Raw genomic sequence first — 23970 nt, 5'->3', positions numbered from 1 at the left:
ATTAGTTACATAAATCTATATAAAGATTACCTTGAGGTTTCCACCTTATTTCAAGAGGTCACCTTTATTGATGACAAATCCATCAATCACAGCCATAGCAGCATATAATCTATTTTCAGCTTCTTCAAAAACCACTGAATTATCACTATAAAACACATCATCAGCAACTTCTTCTTGGTGTCTTGGTAAACAATGCATAAATTTCCAATTTGAATTGACTTTACCCAATTTACACATTTCTTGAGTAATTTGATAACCTTGAAATTGTTTCAATTTAGCCAATTTTTGTTCTTCTTCACCCATAGAAATCCAAGTATCAGTGACAACAATATTAGCATTATTTAAAGCAATTATTGGATCATTAACAATTTCAAATGTCAAATTTTGTTCCTTAGCTAATTTTTCAGCTATTTCAACTACATCTTGATCAAATGTAATATCTTTAGGTATTGAAATAGATACATTTATACCTAATTTCAAACAAGCAATCGATAAATCATTAATAACATTATTAGCATCACCAATCCATGTTAATTTTAACCCCTTTAAATTATCACCAAATTGTTCCTTTATGGTTAATAAGTCAGCAATGGCTTGTAATGGATGATATTTATCACATAATGAATTGACAATAGGAACAGAACTATGTTGACATAAATCTAAAATATCTTGATGTTTGTTAACACGAGCAAAAATACACGACGTCATTGAACTAATCACTTTTGTCGTATCATACATTGATTCATTAACACCTAATTGAATATCATCTTTACCTAAAAACATTGGTTGAGCTCCAAAAAATGATGCCGCTCCTTCAGTACTTATTCTAGTTCTAGTAGATCTTTTTGTGAATAATAAAGCCACTAATTTACCTAACAATTTTTGATGATTTTCAATTGATGGTTTATCTGATTTGACCAATTGTTTAAATTGATAAGCTTTATTTATCAATGAAGAAAATTCATCATTGGTTAATTGAGCTATATTGATCAAATGACGTGGTGTTTGTGAAGACGCAGTTGCTTTGATTGGAGTAGTGGATAATAATCTAGTTGTAGTAATAGTTCTAACGGAAGACATCATAATATGAAAAGTAATATATAAAACTTAATTAAAGATATAAAAAAGAAGAGAAAGAAAATAAAGTAGAATTGAAAAGCAAAGGGTAGAGGAAATAAAGTTTGTATTTATATACCGTTGGAAAATTTTATTGGGGAGGAGGAGGGAGGAAGGGGATTGAAAGCCTAAGCCAGTAAAAAATTTTTTCATCCTAATTGGGTAATGACTCAACATTAACCGCGGTAAACAATATAAACTACCAACCAACCAACCAACAAATTTTTTTTTTAATTGTTGACTGACCAATTAAATACAAGAACACAACTGTTTACCCTGCATAAAAAGTGATGAGATCATCATCAGGTGTTTGAAACACTTCAAACAGAGAAACAATTTTGTGTATAACTACTATAATCATATACATTTCTGATACTAAATAACCAAATTATTTAATTTCTCTAGTAGTTCCAGTTTTGTTTCGGTTAATTCATCTCGTTCAATCTTAAGATTTTGAACAAGTTTCTGTTTTTCTGATTTTGTGACTTCAAGTTGTTTAATTAATCCGTTGATTTTCATAATTTGTTCTTCAACAGTTGGTATCCTGAAATCTATATTACCATTGTCATTACTCTCATTCTCACTATGTAGTCTATCATCACTTTCTTCTTTTTCATCGTCATCATCACTATGTATTTCAAAATTAAACTTATTGTCGTCAAAATTAGCACGTTTACCAATATTTAATATCCCCATATCTTCATCATTCAATTCTATATCGCCATCATTGATATCATGCAAAAGTAGATCTTGATCTTCTTGGTTTTGTCGTTCTGTTCCATCATCATAATTCTTGTCATCTTTATATTCGTTCACTAAAGCCTTGGTATATTGTCGAATTGATAATTTCAGGGATTCTGGAACACGATTGGTTTCTATTGGTACATATCGTTTTGGTGTATCTTTATTAGCAGAAGTTAAGACTTCAGAGTGATTAAAAATTTGTGATGTGGTGGTGGTGGCAATTAGCTTTGATTTTAGTTTAGCAAACTCTTCATTATCTTCATCATTGAGATCATCTATATTGGTGATTACTGGATTATTTTCAGGATCCTCTTCATCCAACTCAAATGGTATAATTTCTTGATCAGCATTATCGGTAGTAGTTGTGGTCTTGGTGTCAATTTGATATCTTGATAAATTGATTGGTTTTTTAACTGGTTGTTCTGTTTCTGATGATTTTTCTTTTGTAAATTTAGTTCGTGGGTTGAATCGAAGTAACGATGCTCCTTTGCTTGGAACAGGTTTTAGCTCATTGATGTTATTCTTCTCTCCATCATGTCCCTCCTTCTCTTCATCCTCCTCTTCATCATCAATATTGAACAGTAGTTTGTTTCGTTGGATTTTTTGTGGCTTGTTGAAAGATTTCTTTTTGAAACTAACTTTACTTGTTTGTGTATTTTTCAATTCATGGTCTAACTCATTCAATAAATCATCGTCATCTTCTGCTTCAATATTCATGTTTAATTCATCGAATCACCTAAAAATGTGAGATGTTTAACTTTTTGGTGTATTTCGTGTTTGTTTAGATTAATCCTCACGATGTCTCTTCAAACCATTTTTGAAAAAAAAAAAATATTTCCGTGAAGATCATCTTTAAAAAAAATAAAACACCCAATACATCTAACAAGTTCAACCACGTCTTCGAATACCCAACTTTTTCAACCAATAATCATGAGTGAGATGTTAGTATCAGATAAAGCACGTCATCTTTATACAAAGATGAGGGAGTATCCAACTTCCAAACTTTTTGATCAAGATGAATTACAAACACTATTTGATATTAAAAAGGGATCAGAATTAATGGAATATTTACAAGAATTAGTCAATGGTAAATATGTTAAAATTAGTAAAATGGGAGATCAATTAAAATTTCAAACTGTTGCTGAAGAAGAAGCCAAAAAAGTATCGTCAATGTCTGATGATGAAGCAATGATTTATTCTTATATTGAAGCTTCAGGTCGTGAAGGGATTTGGACTAAAACCATTAAAGCTAAAACTAATTTACATCAACATATTGTTCAAAAATGTTTAAAAAATTTAGAAAATAATCGATACATTAAAAGTATTAAATCAGTGAAACATCCAACAAGAAAAATTTATATGTTGTATAATTTACAACCTAGTATTGATGTTACTGGTGGTCCTTGGTTTACTGATTCAGAATTAGATACTGAATTTATAGAAACTTTATTGGAAGTGTGTTGGAGATTTATTGTTGGGAAAACCATGTATATAAAGGATGAAGAAGCTGATAATGAAGATATAAATCCACTTCAAACAACATATCACAATCATCATCCAGGGGTGAATTTGGATCAACTTGTTGAATTTATAAACAATAGTAATATCACCAGTGTTGAGTTGGGTATTAATGATATTAGATCATTATGTGATGTGCTAATCTATGACGATAGAATAGAAGAAGTTGGTGGGAATCAAGAAAATAGTGGGATTTTTAAAGCTACTTGGCAAAGTATAATAGATAAAGGTAACACTATTTTGCAAAATAATTATCAGGATTTGAAAAATGTTGTTTCTGAAGATTGTTTTAATTATTTACAACAAAATCAATCAGATTTTAGTGTTTTTCAATATAAATCTACTATTCAAGATCTTCAAGATGAATCGGATCTAGTGTATTTAGATAGCTGGATGAATGAATAATGAAATAGAGCAATGTTCAGGTTTTATTATACACGAGTATGATCTACCATATATATATATCTTTATATTTACAGGAATGTATAACAAAGTCCTATGTTTTCTACAAAACAAAATCGAAAAACCGAAAAAAAAATAATGTAAACAATAAAAGTGACTAGTTTTTTAAGTACTCATTGGAACTCTGTTTGATTTTCATAAGATTCTTAGTATGATCAGAACGAACTCGAAGTCTAAATCCATCATTGAAAACTGCTGTACTTAATCTTGATTCCAATGGAATAATTTTCCCTGAAGCTAAATCTTGTCCATTCTGCAACATCTCCAAAAATTCTAATCTTAATGCTTCTTTCTCCTCTGGAGTTTTCTTCTTCCATGATTCTCCTAAAGCAACTCTTGTTTCTACTTTAGTTTTAAACTGACCTTTATAATTATCCCATTCTTTTGATAAATAATATTGGAATGCAGCATTTTGAGATACATGTCCTTTAATTTCATATTTACCAGTATTTTCATCATATCTGGCAAATATACTTCTAGGTGTCACTCTATACGTTTCCCTTTCTATTCTACGGGCTAAAGTTTCATCAGATGGTTTACGCTTTTGTTCTATTACTAGTGGTTCAGGTTTTTCTTCTTCCACAGATCCATTTTTACCATTGCTGAAAAATTTATTCAATATCACATCGGGTGTTCGTCTTTTCACTCTTTGTTTTATCTTCTTCTTTGGTTCATAAGGTTGTTGTCTACACCATTCCAAAATTAATTTTTGAATTTCTGACTTGGGAGTTTCCAAAGTAACACCTTTATCATCCAAAGAATTTTGTATTTCAACACCAATTTTACCATCTAAATAAAACTCTGTTGGAATATAAAACCAACCAAATCTTGTATAAACTGCTGACGTTTCATTTGGTTGCTTCTCAGGATCAAAATTATCCAAGGTTTTGAGTCTAGGGTTGACTGTTTCCTTACCAACTCTACGGTTGAGAGATGTCTCAGGAGTAAGTGAATAATTCTTGTGAAATGGTACTCTGGGAAATGTCAATTTTGGGATAATTGATATACGGCATCTTGCCAGTACCAAAACGAACTTCATTATATGTAAGGTTTGTGAATGATAATGATGTTGTGGTTAATGAAAAAAAAAATCGTGTTATTGTTGTGATGGGCCAAATKKGAAAAAAAAAAAATTGAGTTACTTTTGCAAGACCGCCAGAAAAAAAAACAACAACCAACGACGAGCTTCTCTAGTAGGAAAGGGGATTATAGTTGTTTTACATTACTGCTCTTGTAATGTATGCACCGTAGAATTACTTCAAGAGGTCAAGCTAGTTGTGGAAAATATTGGGTGGTCTGTAACTTCTATCAAGTTCAGATTCCATCACTTCACTGTGAATCAAGATCTAAATAAGACAATATCAACAAAAATTGTTCAGTATGTAGGGCGCAATTTATAAACTTGTAAAAACTAGCAATCCAAAATGTTTGCCCCATACGTAAATAGGCTACTTCCAGCTCATTATGGTTCCATAGATCATCTGAGAAGGCTTTTACAGTAAGCTTGATATAGTTTACAACTATTTGGTAATTGCACGTACACAGTTTCTCTACAATATAAGACAACCAGATTAACAACCAAGTCATGAATAAACGAAACCTGTACTTATAAGCAAACACCCCAACAACCCATTCGTTGTCATCGTTAAGGTAAGTCACTCTTATCAAGGAATGTGGGGTATACGATTCACTATGTTACGTTTACTGAATTAAGAAACGACAATATAGCTCCTGATGAAAATAAAATCAGCTCACGTTCAGGTTCATCACAGCTCCAGGGTTGAATCTACAAAATACTGGAGAAGTCATTGATGATCAAAGGGGCTTGGGAGAAATCAGGTTGGTTTGTAGTGATGGTGGTGGATCACTCGGGACAAGACAAAGAAGAAACTGGCTTAAAAATAAAACAATTCCGACTAGGCAAAAAAAAAAAAAGTCGTATCATCTACAAGCTTATTGTAAATGTGGTACAATTTTAAAAGACTTCGACTTTAATGTGCTCTTTGTTGTTAGCTTTTATAGTTGAGTCTGCCGGCACTGCTACAACTCTAGTCAACCATGAGTGAGTTACAACATTGTAGATTCAAAATGAAAGGGGCCTACCATATTATAATTCCGTCTCATATAATATCAATTAGTCGTGTGGGTATGTCGCCAGCGCATCTCATTTACCATGCAAAACTTTATAATATTTGCGCTGGAAATTGCCCATTATACCGAATGTCTTATCCGAGGTATATTCTTGCATATTTGAAAAGACACATTAATTACATGCATTTTATTTCAACATCTACCTGCTCATCTCATTCATTCTGTAAAGCCCATCACAAGACTATAAACTGTTATATAAATCATGAGACTATAAGCAGACCAGGATAAACATAAATGTCGCAATACCTAACAGTGCTAATTGCTTTTAACATTGTCGTATTGTTCTCCTTTTTTTTTCCGATGTAAGTAAATCCTCCATAATAATAATAATAATAATCATAACCCCTATAAGGTAATATTTCTATTATAATGTTTCTCTATTTTTCCAACATTATCCACATTTACTCAAATTTTAATTCTTTTTTTGTTAGTAGTTTAAAATTTATTACTCACTATTCAAATTATATTCGTATCTAATTGGAATATTAAGAATTTTTTCTTAAAAAATAGAACAGATCCTCCTCCTCCTCCACTTCAATCAAGTTTTTATTGAAATTCTAATTTTTTTTTTTTTTAATTTTTATTAAAGTTTTCTAAGAATTTCTTTTTTGTTTTTAAACGTTTTCAATACCTTTCTCATATTCATTCTTTCCTTCCTTCCAGCTTCTCCTATATATTCATTTGTTGGAAGAAAGAACTAATTCAACATTTTTTTATGATTTCAACTTATTAGTAGTAAACACACCACAACACAACAGATAATCCCTCAAACTGTCTAATGAATATACCTAATTCACCATTATTCGCGCCGCAGCAACTTTCAAATCATAATAGCACACCTACTAATTCCAGTAATGACAAAGGAACTACCATCACATCTACTCCCACTTCTAAAAACCATCTAAATAAATCTTCATCTTCGTCATTAGCGGTGTTAACTCCAACTTTGCCTGAAAAACCAACTGTATCAACTTCATCATTGGCAGTATACATTGTTCCGTCAGAACAGAATCTATTTGTGCAAGGGTTTGAAGAGCATGTATATTTATCCAGACCACCAACTATATTACGAGGATCCTTAGTTGTGAAAGTGTTAAAACCAACTAAAATCAAATCCATAAGTTTGACATTTAAAGGAATTCAAAGAACAGATTGGCCCGAAGGTATACCACCCAAAAAGAACCAATATAACGAAATAAATGAAGTTATCACCCACACTTGGCCATTTTTGCAAGGAAATATCAACGACAAGTTACCCCACAATGGCGCTGATTATTTCATTGAAAAAGACGGAACAACTCACCAGGGTGGTATTAATGCTAGTTTTGAAGATGACATGTCATCTGTGAGGTCAAGTACACCACCTCCATTGGGGCATCTGGCAACCAGTCCATCAGCTAATCTTTCTCCTACCCGGAAATCACACTATGACGAACAATCAAGTAACAATGCAACTAATTTCTTCACTCGTAATTTATCACCAAGTTTTATTCGAAGAGGGAAATCGTCTTCTATTTCTTCAATGGCAGAGATAGGGAAAGCCAGTTCATTCACTGATTTGATGCCATCCACTTCTTCTCCTAGTCCTGGTGACGGTCATTCAAACATTATTCATTTTGCCCCTGGCGATTACATTTACAACTTTGAACATCCATTGCCAGCATCGATCCCTGAGTCATGCAATGCGACATTCGGAAGCACATCATATTATTTAGAAGTGAATATTACTCGACCAGGTGCTTTCAAAACCAATTTAGCTGGCAGATTACCAATAAATATAATCAGAACCCTTGCTGAAACAAGTTTGGAAGAAAACGAATCCATTGTTATTACCAGAGATTGGGAAGATCAACTTCGATACGATATAGTGATAGGAGCCAAATCTGTTGTGTTGGATCTGTATTTACCTTTGGCGTTCAGGTTTGTGCCACTTTGGGGGAAAGTAGCTTTACACAGAATCAGAGTATACTTGACAGAAAACTTGGAATATTATTGTTCTAATAAGAAAGTACACCGGATGGAACCTGCCAAGAAATACTTGTTGTTAGAACATAAGGCCAAAAAGGGGAGATCGTTACTTTCATCTAAAAACCCCGAGGATGAATCATCCACTGATAGTTTAAATGATTTCGATGATGATATTTTACCGAAAGAACTAGAATTTCAATTATTCGTACCCACTGAATTAAACGCAAGAACCAATAGCCGTCTTCATCCAGATACATCCTATGAAAATATCCAAGCCCATCATTGGATTAAAATTTGTTTACGTATCAGTAAACAGGATCCAGAGAATCCAGAAAAGAGGAAACATTACGAAATCAGCATTGATTCCCCGTTACATGTATTGAGTCATTTGTGTTCACACAACAACACATTATTACCAGCTTACGATGACCTAATTCCGGGGATGTCATTGGTTCACAACCAAAGTGAACTCCCACCTCTCTCACCTGGGGTCACACCTGTTGAACATACAGCAAGACCTCGTAATGGAAGTGTTGGCAACCAAATCTTGGGTATTTTCAACAATAATGGCAGTAATGGAAACAGTCAATCGCGTAGTAGTAGTGTGCCACCAGAAAATGAAAACGGTCGTCCACTGACTCCAATAGAATTCCATCATATTTCTTCTGGTCTTGAAAGCGCTGGTGCTGTTGAAAGAGAGGCCGATATGCATTTAGAAGCTAATTTGTACCTGCCCAAAGAAAACGCCATTACTGCTATAAATTCACCACAAGCATTACCACACCCGGACACGTTCTCATCACCAGTACTTCTGCTGCCAGTGCAACGACCAATTCATTTAATTCGGAAACCATCAGTCAACCCACCTCCCTTTGATGCAGATGTGCCACCACCACCTGCCACGATTCCTCCACCAGCATACGAAGAACGAGATTCAGGAAGTAGACGTGGTTCTGTTGGTTATGGGAGAGGGTTATCTGATAATAGTAGTAACAGCAGATCATTAAGTTTATCCCCATTGAGAATAGACGAACCTAGTGAGAACGGAAACACCACTTCTACTAGACCTAATGTTGCTACTAATGGCTTCCACTCTACCGCTGCAGCTAGTAACACTCCTGTTAGAGATTTATTGATTCAACAATTGAATGGTTCTGGAAGCTCCAGTCTTGTTACGCCTACTGAATTGGTTGAGCCTACAACTAGAATCGACGACAATATTCCAATTGACAGTTCTATCCCACAGATTGAAATACACAATGAAAATAACGTGGAGATCCATGGCACCGACGCAAGTACCATATCCAATTCTTCTGCCCGTCGATCAAGTGTTAATAGTGAACGTGGCGGCACTATTAATGGACACAGCGAGGACAGGGCACTGAATCATGAAACTGAAACTGAAACTGAAGAAGAAGAAGAAGATATTGCAGATTATCCTTCACCCATACTACCACCTACAGCAATACATGGAATGGCAAAGATATCGCGTACCTCATCAGCCGCGTCAGCTACGTCAGCTGCATCAGTAAACTCTGCAGAGATTCCCGTGGAACAAACTATTCCACTACTTAGTCTTGTTCCGTCGCACAATTCTCAAGCTAATATAGATTCTTATAATAAGGGTCGGAATGAGTCAACGGGTTCTTTGTTGTATGAAGTTGCTAAGCCTACCGAATTTTATAATGGGTTAGAGTCTAGTGCTGGTGTCGATAACGATTTTTTTAAGGTAATGAGCAGTAGTTTAAGTAAATTACGGAATCCTCGGCTTGCTAAACATTATCAAGATCAACAAAGTTGAATGAATAACGCTTTTGTACAATTGTATTATTGCTATATATATATTTTTTGCATTTTTTTAATAGAAACGGAAACATGATTAACATGGTGTTAAGATAACGTAAATCTGTAGAAACGGACTCCGTGAAAACTAGAGCTACAAATGACACACTTTCACTTTAAGTAACTCATTCTTATCTAGTCGTCGATGATTACAAATAAACATGGAAAACAAAAAGGAAATAATACACACAGCCGTGAATCTTAGACTTACTTATATCCGTATAATCCAGCTATATATAAGAACACTAATCTAGAATTAAAAAGATAAGTTGAGTGGCGATCAAATACTTTAAACATTAGATTAGATACCTAAACGTGTAAGAATTGCGCAATTATTTAGGTTGCGCCAAAAAAAAAACACATTTCCAATTTGTAAGCAAAGTGAAGTGTTTATATATCCCCGTGTAATCTCTTATACGGTGATAATAATGACTCATCACACGAACAAAAACAACCCAATAAAACTTATATACTGAAGAAATAAATTGTTTAATAGTGTTGTAACCACAGTTTTTACAACCTTCAAGTAACCTTGCAATCCTGTCCCACTATGCCAAATAAAAGAAAAAAGCATCTAGAAAAAAAGGCGGATTTACTCCTTATACAACTCTACTGGTAACTATTGGCGAAAGATTAGTAAATAAAGTTGCTATTTTTGTTACATCAATTTTCATTTTAGGAAATTTACCGAGTTTTTAGCTCGTTTAGTTGTTCCCAATCGCATCAATCTTATAAATCAAAATAGTTTACTCAACAGCCTGTCGCCATCGCCGTTTTTCCTTGCCGTGGCATTTTTCCGTGGCTACTTTTTAAGGTTTTGTTTTGTGTTTTTGTACAACAATTATGGGTGTTGCTACCAATTAATCACAACGGTAAAATCCTAATTGGGAAAAATACCGAGAATGACACAACCTAAGATTTTGCACTCGGAAATTATATTATTCTTCATCGCTTATTTTCTATAAACTTCTATCGCGAAATGAATAATATCCTTATGATTATTAATAGCAAGAATCAGACACCAAACACTGTTTTGGAAACATATTTAAGGGATGGGATATCCTTTTCAGTTTCCAACAATTCTACTTTTTTTTATTCCGTAACAATCATATTATAATTTTACATTGCCCCAATAGCAATACATATACTTACATAGAACTTCATAATGCATTACAGATTTTTGAGAGATAGTTTTGTTGGTAGAGTGACTTATCATTTATCAAAACATAAATACTTTGCCCATCCAGAAGAAGCTAAAGATTATATTGTCCCCGAGAAATATTTAGCCGATTACAAACCAACTCTTGCTGATGATACAAGTATAAATTTTGAAAAAGAAGAAATAGATAATCAAGGTGAACCCAATTCAAGTCAATCATCATCTTCCAATAACACAATAGTCGACAACAACAACAATAATGATAATGATGTTGATGGAGATAAAATAGTTGTCACTTGGGATGGTGATGATGATCCCGAAAACCCTCAAAATTGGCCAACTTTACAAAAAGCATTTTTCATTTTCCAAATTTCATTTTTGACAACTTCAGTTTATATGGGATCAGCAGTATATACCCCTGGTATTGAAGAATTAATGCATGATTTTGGTATTGGAAGAGTCGTAGCTACATTGCCATTAACATTATTTGTTATTGGTTATGGTGTTGGCCCATTGGTTTTCAGTCCGATGTCAGAAAATGCTATATTTGGTCGTACATCCATATATATCATAACATTATTTTTATTTGTCATACTACAAATTCCCACTGCTTTGGTTAATAATATTGCTGGTTTATGTATATTGAGATTTTTGGGTGGATTCTTTGCTAGTCCTTGTTTGGCCACTGGTGGTGCAAGTGTTGCTGATGTGGTTAAATTTTGGAATTTACCAGTTGGGTTAGCCGCTTGGAGTTTGGGTGCTGTTTGTGGTCCTAGTTTTGGTCCATTCTTTGGTTCAATTTTAACTGTCAAAGCCAGTTGGAGATGGACTTTTTGGTTCATGTGTATCATTTCTGGGTTTTCATTTGTTATGTTGTGTTTCACTTTACCTGAAACTTTTGGCAAAACATTATTATATCGCAAGGCTAAAAGATTGAGAGCCATCACCGGTAACGACAGAATCACAAGTGAGGGAGAAGTTGAAAATAGCAAAATGACAAGTCATGAATTGATCATTGATACATTATGGAGACCATTAGAAATCACTGTTATGGAACCAGTTGTTCTTTTGATTAACATTTACATTGCCATGGTGTACAGTATTCTTTACTTGTTTTTCGAAGTTTTCCCAATTTATTTCGTTGGAGTTAAACATTTCACCCTCGTTGAATTGGGTACCACATATATGTCAATTGTTATTGGTATTGTCATTGCTGCCTTTATTTATATTCCAGTTATTAGACAAAAATTCACCAAACCAATTTTGCGTCAAGAACAGGTTTTCCCCGAAGTGTTTATTCCAATTGCCATTGTTGGTGGTATCTTGTTAACTTCAGGTCTTTTCATTTTTGGTTGGTCAGCAAATAGAACCACTCATTGGGTTGGTCCATTGTTTGGTGCTGCTACTACTGCTTCTGGTGCATTTTTGATTTTCCAAACATTATTCAATTTCATGGGTGCTTCATTTAAGCCTCACTATATTGCTTCAGTTTTTGCATCAAATGATTTGTTCAGATCAGTCATTGCATCAGTGTTCCCATTATTTGGTGCTCCTTTGTTTGACAATTTGGCCACCCCTGAATATCCAGTTGCTTGGGGTAGTTCCGTGTTGGGTTTCATCACCCTTGTTATGATTGCTATTCCAGTTTTGTTTTACTTGAACGGACCAAAGTTGAGAGCAAGATCTAAGTATGCTAATTAGGAGGTGTCATTGTTTTCCTATAGATATATCGTGTTATAGATACATTAATCAATAATTAAAAAGAGAAAAGGACTGATTCTTGTAGAGAATGTGAAGTATTCATAATTTAGTCTAATTGTAGAAAAGATATTGTCGAGATTGTCAAATATTGATACTTGGTACGTTTTTATGGTAAATGATTTACTAGCATTTCGTGTTGCTTTTGCTTACGTAAATTGATCACGCGGACACAATGTTCTCATTAGCCTGTGTTTATTTAACCAGTCATACTTGTAACCCAACTTGATATATATTAACTCTTTTATCTGAGATAGAACACGGATAACCTTAGCCAGGCTTTACGCGTGAGACGGTGTAGAGATATCATTAATAACACTTAGTAATGAAAAAGCTATTGTTGGCTTAAAAGAATAGAAAGTATTGGCGAAGTACGTGTTTTGTGTCTCGTACAAGAACAATAATAAAAAAATTCATTTTGGTAAACAATCGAAGAAGATAACACTGTTTAGCCTGAATTTTTTTTTGATTACGCTTGTCAGAATGAAAGAGGAATGACCATAAAACAACAAATACTGGTACATCCATCAGATCATTCATCAATTTGGACATGGGGCAAGTTACAATTAAAAAGAGTTTACGAAGGATGCACAAAAAATTTTTTCTGTTTTGACTGCGCCTACTGCTACCAATTACATTACGGTGTTTAAACTTTAAATAAAAATTGAGAAATGTGGTAACTCCAGTGGTGGCAGTGGGGTGAGTGTATGCATCTTTATGTATATTTTATTGTTAAACTCCCCGATGTTTCTGAATTCTCTTTGTTTCATTTGCTGAGCTTTACTCAGTACATAATCTCAAATCTGATAGCATAAACTCATTTTTGATAAACGATGACACTCTGCTTTACTTGTAGTCTATTGTTTGCAGCTAACTCAGCCCTAATTTGCCCACTTGTATTGTGCATTGTTATCTTGTTTGAATAAAATGAACTCACAAAAAAAACCTTTTGGTAAGCACATCTAAACAACAAGAAGTGAATAGTTTTTATATTTATATAAATTGATGCCAAGCCTTGGCTTAAAGAAATTTTTTTGAAAGTTCTCATTTTCGCGTATTTGATAAATACTTTGGACTTTATACTTCTTTCTTCCAATTGTCCTTTTTTTTATAATTATTCATTAAAGTTTGCCTTGGTATCAGCTACATTAATTATATGCTATAGACCATGGGTAACTATAAACCAAGTATAAAGCAGTATGTCGTGACAGTAAAGGCAATAAAATCCTCACAATTTGGAAGACTCGGCATCTGCGCGGTGGTTCTTCTTTTCGTATTGGGATATCCCTTCTATTTCATATCAAATAATCCATTCGACACATCAATACGATACCAGTATGTGGATCCATATAATGATACCACTCGAAAGTATACCACCATTGAGAAACAACACACAGATATCGGCGGCAATGGTACTACTATTCTCTATCCGAAAAACTTGCAATTAGACCAGACGGCTTTGCTGCAACTATTGAATACTACCGAAACAACGAATCCCTTTGTCCAATATATTGGCAACTCATCATCAATAGCATTTAGTCAGTTGAATCAAACTTTGGTGAATCATAGTATACAGGTATTTGATCCATTTTCAAACTCCGACAACTGTCTGGATTTAATGACCGAAACACAATTAACTATTTCACAAAATATTATTATCAAGGAACTGTTTGAAATAATGGTGAAACGACTAATGCATCAATTGGATACAGAACCAGCATTTAAAGAACTAGCACCATTTTTCCAAAATAAACTTTCACTTCATTTGCGAATGAGATCATATCATAAACATTTTTACAAGTTTGCTAGAACTTCAGTATGGTTGAAAGATTATGGAGTTCATTTGATGATCAGTAGGGTTATATACTCCCAGAAGGGTAAAAAGGGCGATCCTCAAATTTCGTTACTATATACTCAATTATATGATACTAATTGGCAAGAATTGACAAATACTGATCTCCTTGTATCGATGCAAGACATCACTGGTGAATATAAATTAGAAAAATTGCAGTTTCCACGATTCTTACCAATGCCCTTTTATTATAATCCCAAATTGACAAAAGGAAGATGGTATGGTCCCGAGGATGCTCGTATTATGTTGGTTAAAAATCAATTAGACATGGAAGAGCCGGTGGTAATTTACAACTCTTATCACCGTCAAATTGCAAATCACACCACTACTGGAAAGACAGATGGTTCAGTTGAATTAAATTTTGAATTTTATAGATCGATGTTTGTTGGATGGCCATTTAGGTACCAATTGGGTAAATCAAATACAGATGGGTTTGTCGACGATAGGTTTGATAACGTAAAGTTCACAAGAGTGGCGGAATTGAAAATCCACAACCAGACCCGAGCTTCCATTGAGAAAAATTGGACACCATTTGTTGATCCTTCAGAACGAGACCCTGAAGATAAGAGTCTTTATATTGTATATCAATGGGATAAATTAAGAATTTTGAAATGTGACATTAGCAATTTAGTTACTGATGATGGGTTTATTCATTATAGTGCTTGTAGATTCAAGCAAGATACTAAGCACGATGAAGTGGAAAAAGTGGGACCAATCAGAGGAGGCACAGAATTGATACCAACAATTATAAACAACAAACAGTTATGGGTCGGGTTCTTGAGAGCACATATTGATAAATGTGGTTGTGGGAAAGCTATGTATCGCCCAAATATGGTAGTATTACAAAAGACCGACATGGGAACATTCCAGGTAGCTTATTTATCATCATACATATCGTTTAATATCCCTGTTCCTGGTTGGAAAACTCATGAAATACAGTGTGGCAAAAGAGACCCAAATGTTTTGATCCCTAATGGTATTTCCAATTGGGAAGTGGCTACTATTGATGGAATTGAGCGAGACGTTTTAACTATGACTCTATCAGCTGCTGATGAAGATAATATTCTTATGGATATCCATGGGTTAAAAACAGTTATCAAAAATCTTATTACAAATCAGAAACATGGCAACGAGTTTAACAGTGATCTGGTTCAAATGAAATGTGTTGTTGCTTACTCTATTGAGTTTTGTAGAGCGTATGGTGAAGAACAGGCGAGATTAGGGTTGACCGGAGGTTGGCTACCACTGCATAATTAGACTTATTACTTGTAGTTGATAATATATTTGTAAGACTTAAAGTTGCATTGTAATTAATACTATGTCGTATAGGTATATCTCGTTATTGCTTGCATAGAAAGTTGGGTCAGAAAAGCTGATATTGTGGTGAAATAATTCGCAATTCGCTTTTTTTTTTGATTGGTAAATCCCGAGATCAGTTTTATCTTGCCTTCTTTTCACCCTCTTTTAATGCTACAACCACTACTAAAAAGAAGGCTCTCCCTATACCCATGGAGGCATGTATATGCCCGAAATTATTCAAATAAGCAATCACAGAATGCAGAACCTGCACTGGAACAGGAAGTAACTTCAGCGATAGTTGATAGAATGAAGCAAATATTAGAAGAAAAGATATCGTCTCAATCTGCAAGTACAATCCAAACTATGAAACGTACCGATGAATCATTAAATCAAATACTATCCAAATATGACACTCCATCAACATCACTACCCAATAGTAAACAGGCTTCATCGTATATAAGAAGTGAACCAATACTTGCTCACAACAAACATGCGAAAGATATCTACAATTCTATTCCATGGAGTGGAGCCGAATCTGTTTATGATTCTAATCTAAGAATGATTGTTGATTCTAAACCCAAACCTATTAATGATCCAGCAAGTATTGCCTACAAAAAGAGAAATCCAACAAAAAATGAGAAATTGGCCATGGCAAGAGATATATCATTGGATTATAAAGTCAACAAACCACAAGGAGGTAAAAATAAGGACACCGATGACGATGGGTTTAGGGAAATGTATCGTGAACGATTGTTAGGTCCATCAATGCTTCTTAATCATAGTTCTACATCGGTTGATTTTGTAGAAATGTTAGCTGGTAATAAGATCAATGCCAAGATTGATCAAACAACGGGGAAATTTGAGACTGATGACATGCAGAAAGTTCGGGGTAAACCTTTGGAGAAGCAGCATTTGGTTAATTGTACCGATTCAAATTATTTTATGAATCAGGTGTTGAATAAACAAGAAGTGTTACCTCCATGGATTGAAAGTCAACAGAATTTGAATAGAAATATAGCTCAATTTCGAGAGGATTTAGTTGAAATGTGGAGCAAGTCGAAAAAATTACATGAATCGGATTTGAAATATATTGAAACAAAAATAAATTTGTTAAATCAGGAAATAAGAAATTATAATCTTCAATGTCCTTCAGTTAGTGGACATAAATTCAAGTTGGATAAAGAAAAGGAAATAGAACAGGCATTCAAAAAAGCTTTAGAAAATCCCAGAAAACCAAAACCTATAGAAGATAAGACCACTAGTGGATTTTTGGATATATTTGGTGGAGGTGGTGGTGCCGGTGTTAGACAGAGCATTCACATTGACAGAAATTCAGATCCCAAATTGAATGTTTGGCAAGCCATTAAAGATGTTTTTAGTTTAGGGAAGTAGACAAAATACGTTATTCAATTAAGTAGATGTTTCAGCACAAATAGAAATAACAATTATGTTGGGTCAGAAACAATGATGATTAAAGATCTTGAATCTCGGGTGCGCTCAAGGAGAAAGGGAAGTTCTTATTGTTAAAGATGAGTTGACTTTTTTGTCTTTTTATCGCCTTGGCGGCGGCGGGTCGGACGTTTGACGCCGACAGATTAGAATTCGTACTGTGTTAATTGTTTACTGAGTGAGTGTGTGAAATAACCCAAAGAGAAAAAAAGTTTTTTACAATGCCGAGTTTTTGATCAATCTTTAATACTTCACACCAATCACTATTTACTGGAAAAAGATCAATATACATTGAATGATAATATTACCGTCTGTAAGGAATTTGTTATTCCTTTCTAGTAGGAAAAGTATAAAGGTACTACCTGCTCGACAGTATCTTCAAAACCTTACATTTACAAGCACAAGACTCAACTTAATACATTCAACACCTTCATCATATCTACTAAAAACTGCATGCTTGTCACAATTCAGAACGTATGCCACTACACCTCTGTCTAATTTACCCCCTTCTCAAGTTTTAGTGAAATCACACCTCGATGCAACTAATTTGAAAAAGAAAGAGATCAAACAGGAAAGATTTGAAGAATTTCAAAAACAAGAAAACAAAAAAACGTTTAAACAGAATCTTCGAACCATTGGAAGAATTATCAAATTGGGGAAACCAGATTGGAAATTGTTTGTGTTAGCCATTGGATTTATATTATGTGCGGTTTTATACCCAACTACAGCCGTTAAATTAGTGGGGTCAGTATTAGATTCATTTAACAATAACATAAAAGATAAAGATGGCGATTTAATTGTCTGGGGATATAAAGTTTCTACTGTATTTGCAGTAATGATACCGTTTATGGCTGTTAGTGCCGTTTGCTTCTGGGCCAGAATTTGGGTATTGAAATTATTGGGAGAGAGATTAGTAGCCAGATTGCGTGCTAGAGTGATGAAAAACTTATTGCGTCATGACCAAGAATTCTTTGATAATGATAAACACAAAGTTGGTGATTTGATCAGTAGATTATCGAGTGATGCATACATTGTCAGTCGATCAATCACATCTAACCTACCTGATGGATTGAAAAACTTATTATTTGGATTGTTAAGTTCATATATGATGTATCTGATTAACCCGATGCTATTTGGAATGATGTTGTTAATCTCACCTCCAATAACAATTGGTTCAGTATTTTATGGTGAGAAAATCAGGAAATTATCGACCAATTTACAAAATGCCACTGCTGGGTTAACTAAAGTATCTGAAGAAACTTTGAATTCCATAAAATTAATTAATGCATTTACTGGTGAGCAAAAGGAATTAAGAAAATATTCTACGCGTTTGAGAAGGGTAGTTGATGTTGCAAAACAAGAAGCATTTGCTCAATCAAACTATTCAGTATCTATTTATTCATTGTACCACACTGGTTATTTGGCATGTGTGGCCTTGGGAGTTTATTTGATGACAAAAGGTACAATGTCAGCTGGAGATGTGGTGGCATTCACCATGTATCTGGAATTCTTCAATTCAGCATTATACAGTTTAACTACTACATATTTGGAATTAATGAAAGGTGCCGGTGCTGGTGTTAAACTTTTTGCATTGATCGATTATAAAAACAAGGTCCCTGCTATCCAAGGAGAAAAAGTGACTACATGGAGACCTACTTCCGTCAAGGACGATATACAGTTTAATGATGTCACATTTAGTTATCCAACACGTCCGAATCATACGATATTTGACCATTGTAATTTCAAGATTGTTGGAGGAACTAGTACTTGTATAGTTGCGCCAAGTGGTGCAGGAAAGTCAACAGTTGCTTCGTTATTGCTCAGGGCTTACGATATACAACTGGGTGAAATTTTAATTGGCGGCAAAAATATAAAAGATATACAAGTGCGTGATTTGAGACGTTATATTATCGGTATTGTTCAACAAGAACCAGTGTTATTGTCAGGGACTATATTGGAAAATATTGTTTATGGGTTGACTTCTTCTGAGATCAACAGGTTGACAATGCAGGATATTATCGATGTCTCCAAACAAGCCAATTGTCATGATTTTATTGTTACTTTCCCTGATGGATATGATACTATAATTGGGAACAGAGGTGCTTCATTATCGGGTGGTCAAAAGCAACGTATAGCTATTGCTAGAGCATTGATTAAAAGACCCAAAGTTTTGATTTTGGATGAAGCAACTTCTGCTCTCGATTCCAAATCAGAAAGTTTGATAAATGAAACATTGAAAAATTTGACAAATGAAGGGTCAATGACAATAATTTCTATTGCCCATCGATTATCAACAATTTCCAAATCGGAGTTTGTTGTTGTGCTAGGCAAGCATGGCCAAGTCGTTGAAACAGGGAAATTTGTTGAATTATTTAGTGATCCTGATTCAGAGTTGTCGAAATTGTTAGATGAATCTGCAACTTCACAAGCAGCTGCGGATCGACAAGAGGAAGAAGAGGAATTACAACAAGAGAATCGTCATAAAACTCAAGAAGATGAACGAGAGCATATTAATCGAGAGGCAGAAGAAATCGAAAATGAACAAATTAAATATAGTAAAGCCAAGAATCTAATTGAATCATTGCCACTGGATATGAAACAACAATTACTTACAGAAATCAATATTGAAGAAAAACACGCTGATTAAATTGAGTTTATATCTTTCTCCTTGGCCCGCTTTATATCATTCATGTAAATAACTTGAAAATGTTCCTTCTTATTTTTTTTAATTTAGATTAGAAATAGCAAAAAAAAATTTATAAATATATATTTATTCGTATTCTTAAAGACAATTTAACTGTTTCATTTGTCATGACTGTATTCTATATCCATGAATTCTCTATCTTAATTAACATTGGATTTGAAAGATCCTAAATGAAACATATAAAAATTCAGTTATAAGGAGGAGGCTGTGGGAAATTGTTTAATTATCAGTTGGTTTCAATGCAACTGGTTCACCTTGTTTACCATCTTTGAAAGTTATAACTTTGGCTTCAACAAATCCTCTTTTTTCAGCAGCAGCTTTGAATTCTGGTTTTAAAGAGTTTCTTAAAGTTTGAGCAGCAATTGCTAAAGCTTTGTTTAATGATACACCAGCTTGTTTGTATGCAGACATGACTAGTTGTTATTTATTGGTGAATAGATAATGAATACTGTGGGTTGTGAAAATGTAAAATATCTTCAATTGGATTGAAGTTTTTTTCTCCTTCTTTGATTCTTTGTTGAAAGAAAAAGTTCGGATTACTTTTTTGAACATTGAGACACACCCAAGTTTTTTATTGGTTGAAAGAGTTCAAGTCAACATGGTAGCTTTTGATTTTTTTTGTCCCCTTTCACACGTCTTTCTATTATGAATCTAAATTTACTATTAATTACTATTTCTACAAGTCTATATATTTAACTAAGATTTATGTTTTTGTTTCTGGTTTTGGTTTTGATTATGAGAAGCATTACTCTTCTTACTGTTGACCCAATTGATGAAATCGAAAAACAAAGAAGGTTGCAATTTGCTTTCAGATTGTAAACACCATTGTTTTAATGAGTTGCAATAAATATCAACAATTGCTTGCATATTTGATTCATCTAAATTCAACAAGTTTTTGGCAATGATAATACAACTTTGATTATAACTTTGTACAACTGATTGATTAGATGGTTGTGTAGTGTTTGCCTTTGTTTGTAATTCCTCAATTAAATTGATTAATTGATGGTAATATTCCAATGGATCATCATTATAATATTTCTTTAATTCTTCACTGTCAATTTTAGTTTTGGAGATTTTATTTTTCAATAATTTATGAGCTTTAACTCCCAAATTTTTATCTAATGTCAAATTCATCAAATTAATCAAAGGTTCAATGAATGCCAAATTAAAATGCAGGTTTACTGCGACTTTATTAAAAGTCTCTAATAAATCTAATACTCGATTCTTGAAGAAAATCATATTTTCCTTAGCTTCTAAAACTTCCAATTTACGTTTGTTACCAGTGGCCAAATTAGTTATTGTGTCCTGTCGTTGTTTGAAAATTTTCGATAATTGATCATCCATTGCCATCATTTGTTCATCGTCCATTGAATCAGATTCATAATCATCATCGGAAGAAAGGTCATCTAACTCATCAAATTTAACTTCACCTGATTCCTTGGTGGGGATTCCTAAAGCTTGAGCTAGTTTTAAATTAGTTTGTTTGTCAATTTCAGTGATAGTATCTTCATTGTTGTCTAACTCACTGACATTGTCGCTGTCATTGTCACTATCACTATCAATATCACTACTGCTATCATTCTCGTTGTTATCTTCGGCTTCTTCGGCCTCTTCATCCTCCTCCTCGTCTTCTTCATCACCGTCACTTTCTTGGAATTCCCCATCTCCCTCAAAAAGTTTTTCTTGACCTTGTTTATTCTCTTTGGCTTCTAATACATCAAATAATAGTTTAAAACATGCTTCATTGACACGTAGTTTCCCAATCTCATCAACTTGACATAAAAAGTTTTCCCAAACTAGAACTGACAATTTTTTAAATAAAGTAGATTTTCTTGAAATAAAACTCAATACAATTTCAGTCAACACTAAATTATCATCTACTTTGTTGTCATCTTCTTCGTTGTCATCTTTGTTGGCGGTAGTAAATTGATTTTCAAATACTAATTTCAATTCATTAATCACCTGGATAGTCTCTTCATCTTCCATATACAATTGAATCAAACACATTGAAAACATTAATTCAAAAATATACAATTTATCTGAAGATTTGGTGTTTAATTCAATGATGGTGGATAATAATTCTTCAGTTTCTTGTTTAACTATAGATATTTCATCATCAAATTCAACAAGACATTTGTTTTCCGGATCTTGAGATAATTTGTCAATGATTTTATAACAAAATGTTGACCAAGTTTTATAATTTCTATGGGAAAGTTTTAAAGTGATAATTTCTGATAATATTGAATTGAATTTTTCTTTACAAATAGATTGTAAAAATTTTGATATTTTAATATCATTGGTGTCGAAAAATGAATATTGAAGTAATTTTGTTAAAATAGATTCCAAAATAGTATCAGATAATTTGTGTTGATTATTGTTATTATGTTTAATTAAGGAAACAATTTTATCCAAATACCATTTTAAAATATTATCATTGGAATTTTTATTATTGTTGCTAGTATCATCCAAAGTTGTTTGAGTTTGTAATTTGATAGTAAAATTCTCTAATAAAATATTGATATATTGATTAACATTTGTTTTTATTTGTAAAATTTCATCAATGGTATGAGATTTACTAATTAGATCAAAATTCCAACATCCACCTTTAGATTCATCTAATAAACACAGTAAAACAATAGGACCCAATTCAGGCTTGGTTTCTCGAATGGTTTTAACAAGAGTTTTTAAAGTTTGTTGAGCAATCTTGTATAACATTCTCGTTGATGATGCATGTTGATTGATTAAACATCTCATAAAATTTGGTGTAAATAAATATTGAACCAGTGAGGTTGTCTCTAAAGATGTGACAAATTTAGTAAAAATTTCAAACCCCCAATATTTACGTTCATTAGATGATTTTTCTGAAAATAAAGTTTCATCAACAACAACTTTCCAGAATTCTTTTAATGAAATATATTCTGGTTCTATTTTAGCACGTTTATTATTATGCTTTGGTGATGTGGTTTTCTTTCTCTTCTTTGAAGTGACCAACAGGTCTTGCATTTCATCTTCAACATTTGAATCATCAGCAACTTGATTGAATTTGGCAACGATTAAATCCCACACAAATGGTAACCGAGAATTCCAACTACTCTTTTGTTGATTTTTCTTCTTTTGGTCATCCCCTGTTTCTTCATCACTGATTACCTCAACATCTTTCAAAACTTTGGCTAATATTGGTAAATTTCCCTTATAGAATGGATCACCATTTTTCCAATTTGCTTTCATATTAGATACATTTTGTGATAATTGGGCACTTTGAGGAATTGATAAATAAATTGCTAAACCTTCAGTTGATAAATTCAATCCCAAATTATTAACCATATTCAATATCTTGATATAAATTTTCTTACTATATTCAACATTACTGTTATCTAATAATTTTATAAATTGTATCAAGGTGAAAATTCCAGTTTCTCGAATCCAATTTTTAAAATTACTCAATTCCATTAAAATTTCAACAAATTGTAACATATCTTCCGGTTCACTTTTCAAAATAATAATTTGAGAATTAATTAATACTTGTAAACCAAATAGCCTACCAAATAAAACTGCTCGTTGTTCTTTACCTTTCATTGAACTGGTTAATTTTGTAGTTTCAACAAGTAAATCTAAATATTTCCCAACAGTTAAAGTTCCCCGATTATTTAATTCATTGACAACTTCAGTTAATGCCATACTAAAACCAAATTTTGCTGATTGTCTAGTAGTTAAAATCCCTTTAAGTAATCTATTCAACGCATATGACCATTCTTCTTCATTATCTGCAGCAACTAATTCTGAAATTAACAGAGTGGCTGCATTCAAACGTTCTTTGGGTAATTCAGAACCCAATTTAAAATAATGATCTCTCAGGACTGCCATATGGTCTATAAGGGTTAGTTTTCTAGTGAGTTTCAGTTATTAAGGTTAGTTGGTGGTTGGTTGTTATTTTTTTTTGGTCCAATT

At 33.3% G+C, this 23970-nt stretch overlaps 11 protein-coding genes across 11 annotated transcripts; 6 read left to right on the top strand and 5 right to left on the bottom strand. All coding sequences in view use genetic code 12, as the record gives it.

The window, feature by feature from the left end:
* Positions 1-45: 45 nt before the first annotated feature.
* ARG3 (ornithine carbamoyltransferase) lies at positions 46-1083 on the bottom strand (the record flags this gene model as incomplete). The annotated part of the gene is made up of 1 exon (XM_714078.1): positions 46-1083. One exon carries the CDS (start codon positions 1081-1083, stop codon positions 46-48), a length of 1038 nt encoding a protein of 345 aa, XP_719171.1.
* Positions 1084-1491: 408 nt separating this feature from the next.
* On the bottom strand, positions 1492-2577 carry CAALFM_C603220WA (uncharacterized protein; the record flags this gene model as incomplete). Its single annotated transcript, XM_714077.1, has 1 exon — positions 1492-2577. One exon carries the CDS (start codon positions 2575-2577, stop codon positions 1492-1494), a length of 1086 nt encoding a protein of 361 aa, XP_719170.1.
* A 213-nt stretch (positions 2578-2790) lies between these two features.
* CAALFM_C603210CA (DNA-directed RNA polymerase III subunit) lies at positions 2791-3783 on the top strand (the record flags this gene model as incomplete). The annotated part of the gene is made up of 1 exon (XM_714076.2): positions 2791-3783. One exon carries the CDS (start codon positions 2791-2793, stop codon positions 3781-3783), a length of 993 nt encoding a protein of 330 aa, XP_719169.2.
* A 154-nt stretch (positions 3784-3937) lies between these two features.
* On the bottom strand, positions 3938-4879 carry CAALFM_C603200WA (uncharacterized protein; the record flags this gene model as incomplete). The annotated part of the gene is made up of 1 exon (XM_714075.2): positions 3938-4879. The coding sequence occupies one exon, from the start codon at positions 4877-4879 to the stop codon at positions 3938-3940; it is 942 nt and encodes a 313-aa protein (XP_719168.2).
* A 1890-nt stretch (positions 4880-6769) lies between these two features.
* CAALFM_C603180CA (uncharacterized protein) lies at positions 6770-9760 on the top strand (the record flags this gene model as incomplete). The annotated part of the gene is made up of 1 exon (XM_714073.2): positions 6770-9760. One exon carries the CDS (start codon positions 6770-6772, stop codon positions 9758-9760), a length of 2991 nt encoding a protein of 996 aa, XP_719166.2.
* Positions 9761-10966: 1206 nt separating this feature from the next.
* Positions 10967-12661, top strand: MDR1 (Mdr1p; the record flags this gene model as incomplete). The annotated part of the gene is made up of 1 exon (XM_714072.2): positions 10967-12661. One exon carries the CDS (start codon positions 10967-10969, stop codon positions 12659-12661), a length of 1695 nt encoding a protein of 564 aa, XP_719165.2.
* A 1225-nt stretch (positions 12662-13886) lies between these two features.
* On the top strand, positions 13887-15827 carry BMT6 (Bmt6p; the record flags this gene model as incomplete). The annotated part of the gene is made up of 1 exon (XM_714070.2): positions 13887-15827. One exon carries the CDS (start codon positions 13887-13889, stop codon positions 15825-15827), a length of 1941 nt encoding a protein of 646 aa, XP_719163.2.
* A 210-nt stretch (positions 15828-16037) lies between these two features.
* Positions 16038-17261, top strand: CAALFM_C603150CA (uncharacterized protein; the record flags this gene model as incomplete). Its single annotated transcript, XM_714069.1, has 1 exon — positions 16038-17261. The coding sequence occupies one exon, from the start codon at positions 16038-16040 to the stop codon at positions 17259-17261; it is 1224 nt and encodes a 407-aa protein (XP_719162.1).
* Positions 17262-17613: 352 nt separating this feature from the next.
* MDL2 (Mdl2p) lies at positions 17614-19965 on the top strand (the record flags this gene model as incomplete). Its single annotated transcript, XM_714068.2, has 1 exon — positions 17614-19965. One exon carries the CDS (start codon positions 17614-17616, stop codon positions 19963-19965), a length of 2352 nt encoding a protein of 783 aa, XP_719161.2.
* A 276-nt stretch (positions 19966-20241) lies between these two features.
* Positions 20242-20433, bottom strand: CAALFM_C603130WA (uncharacterized protein; the record flags this gene model as incomplete). The annotated part of the gene is made up of 1 exon (XM_019475466.1): positions 20242-20433. One exon carries the CDS (start codon positions 20431-20433, stop codon positions 20242-20244), a length of 192 nt encoding a protein of 63 aa, XP_019331011.1.
* A 285-nt stretch (positions 20434-20718) lies between these two features.
* Positions 20719-23886, bottom strand: POL5 (DNA-directed DNA polymerase; the record flags this gene model as incomplete). The annotated part of the gene is made up of 1 exon (XM_714066.2): positions 20719-23886. One exon carries the CDS (start codon positions 23884-23886, stop codon positions 20719-20721), a length of 3168 nt encoding a protein of 1055 aa, XP_719159.2.
* Positions 23887-23970: the final 84 nt, after the last annotated feature.

This window comes from Candida albicans, chromosome 6 (assembly GCF_000182965.3).
Source record: "Candida albicans SC5314 chromosome 6, complete sequence".
Taxonomy (NCBI): Eukaryota; Fungi; Ascomycota; class Pichiomycetes; order Serinales; family Debaryomycetaceae; genus Candida; species Candida albicans.
Note: the sequence above shows the minus strand (reverse complement) of the source record. Positions and strands in the feature narration are given on the sequence as shown.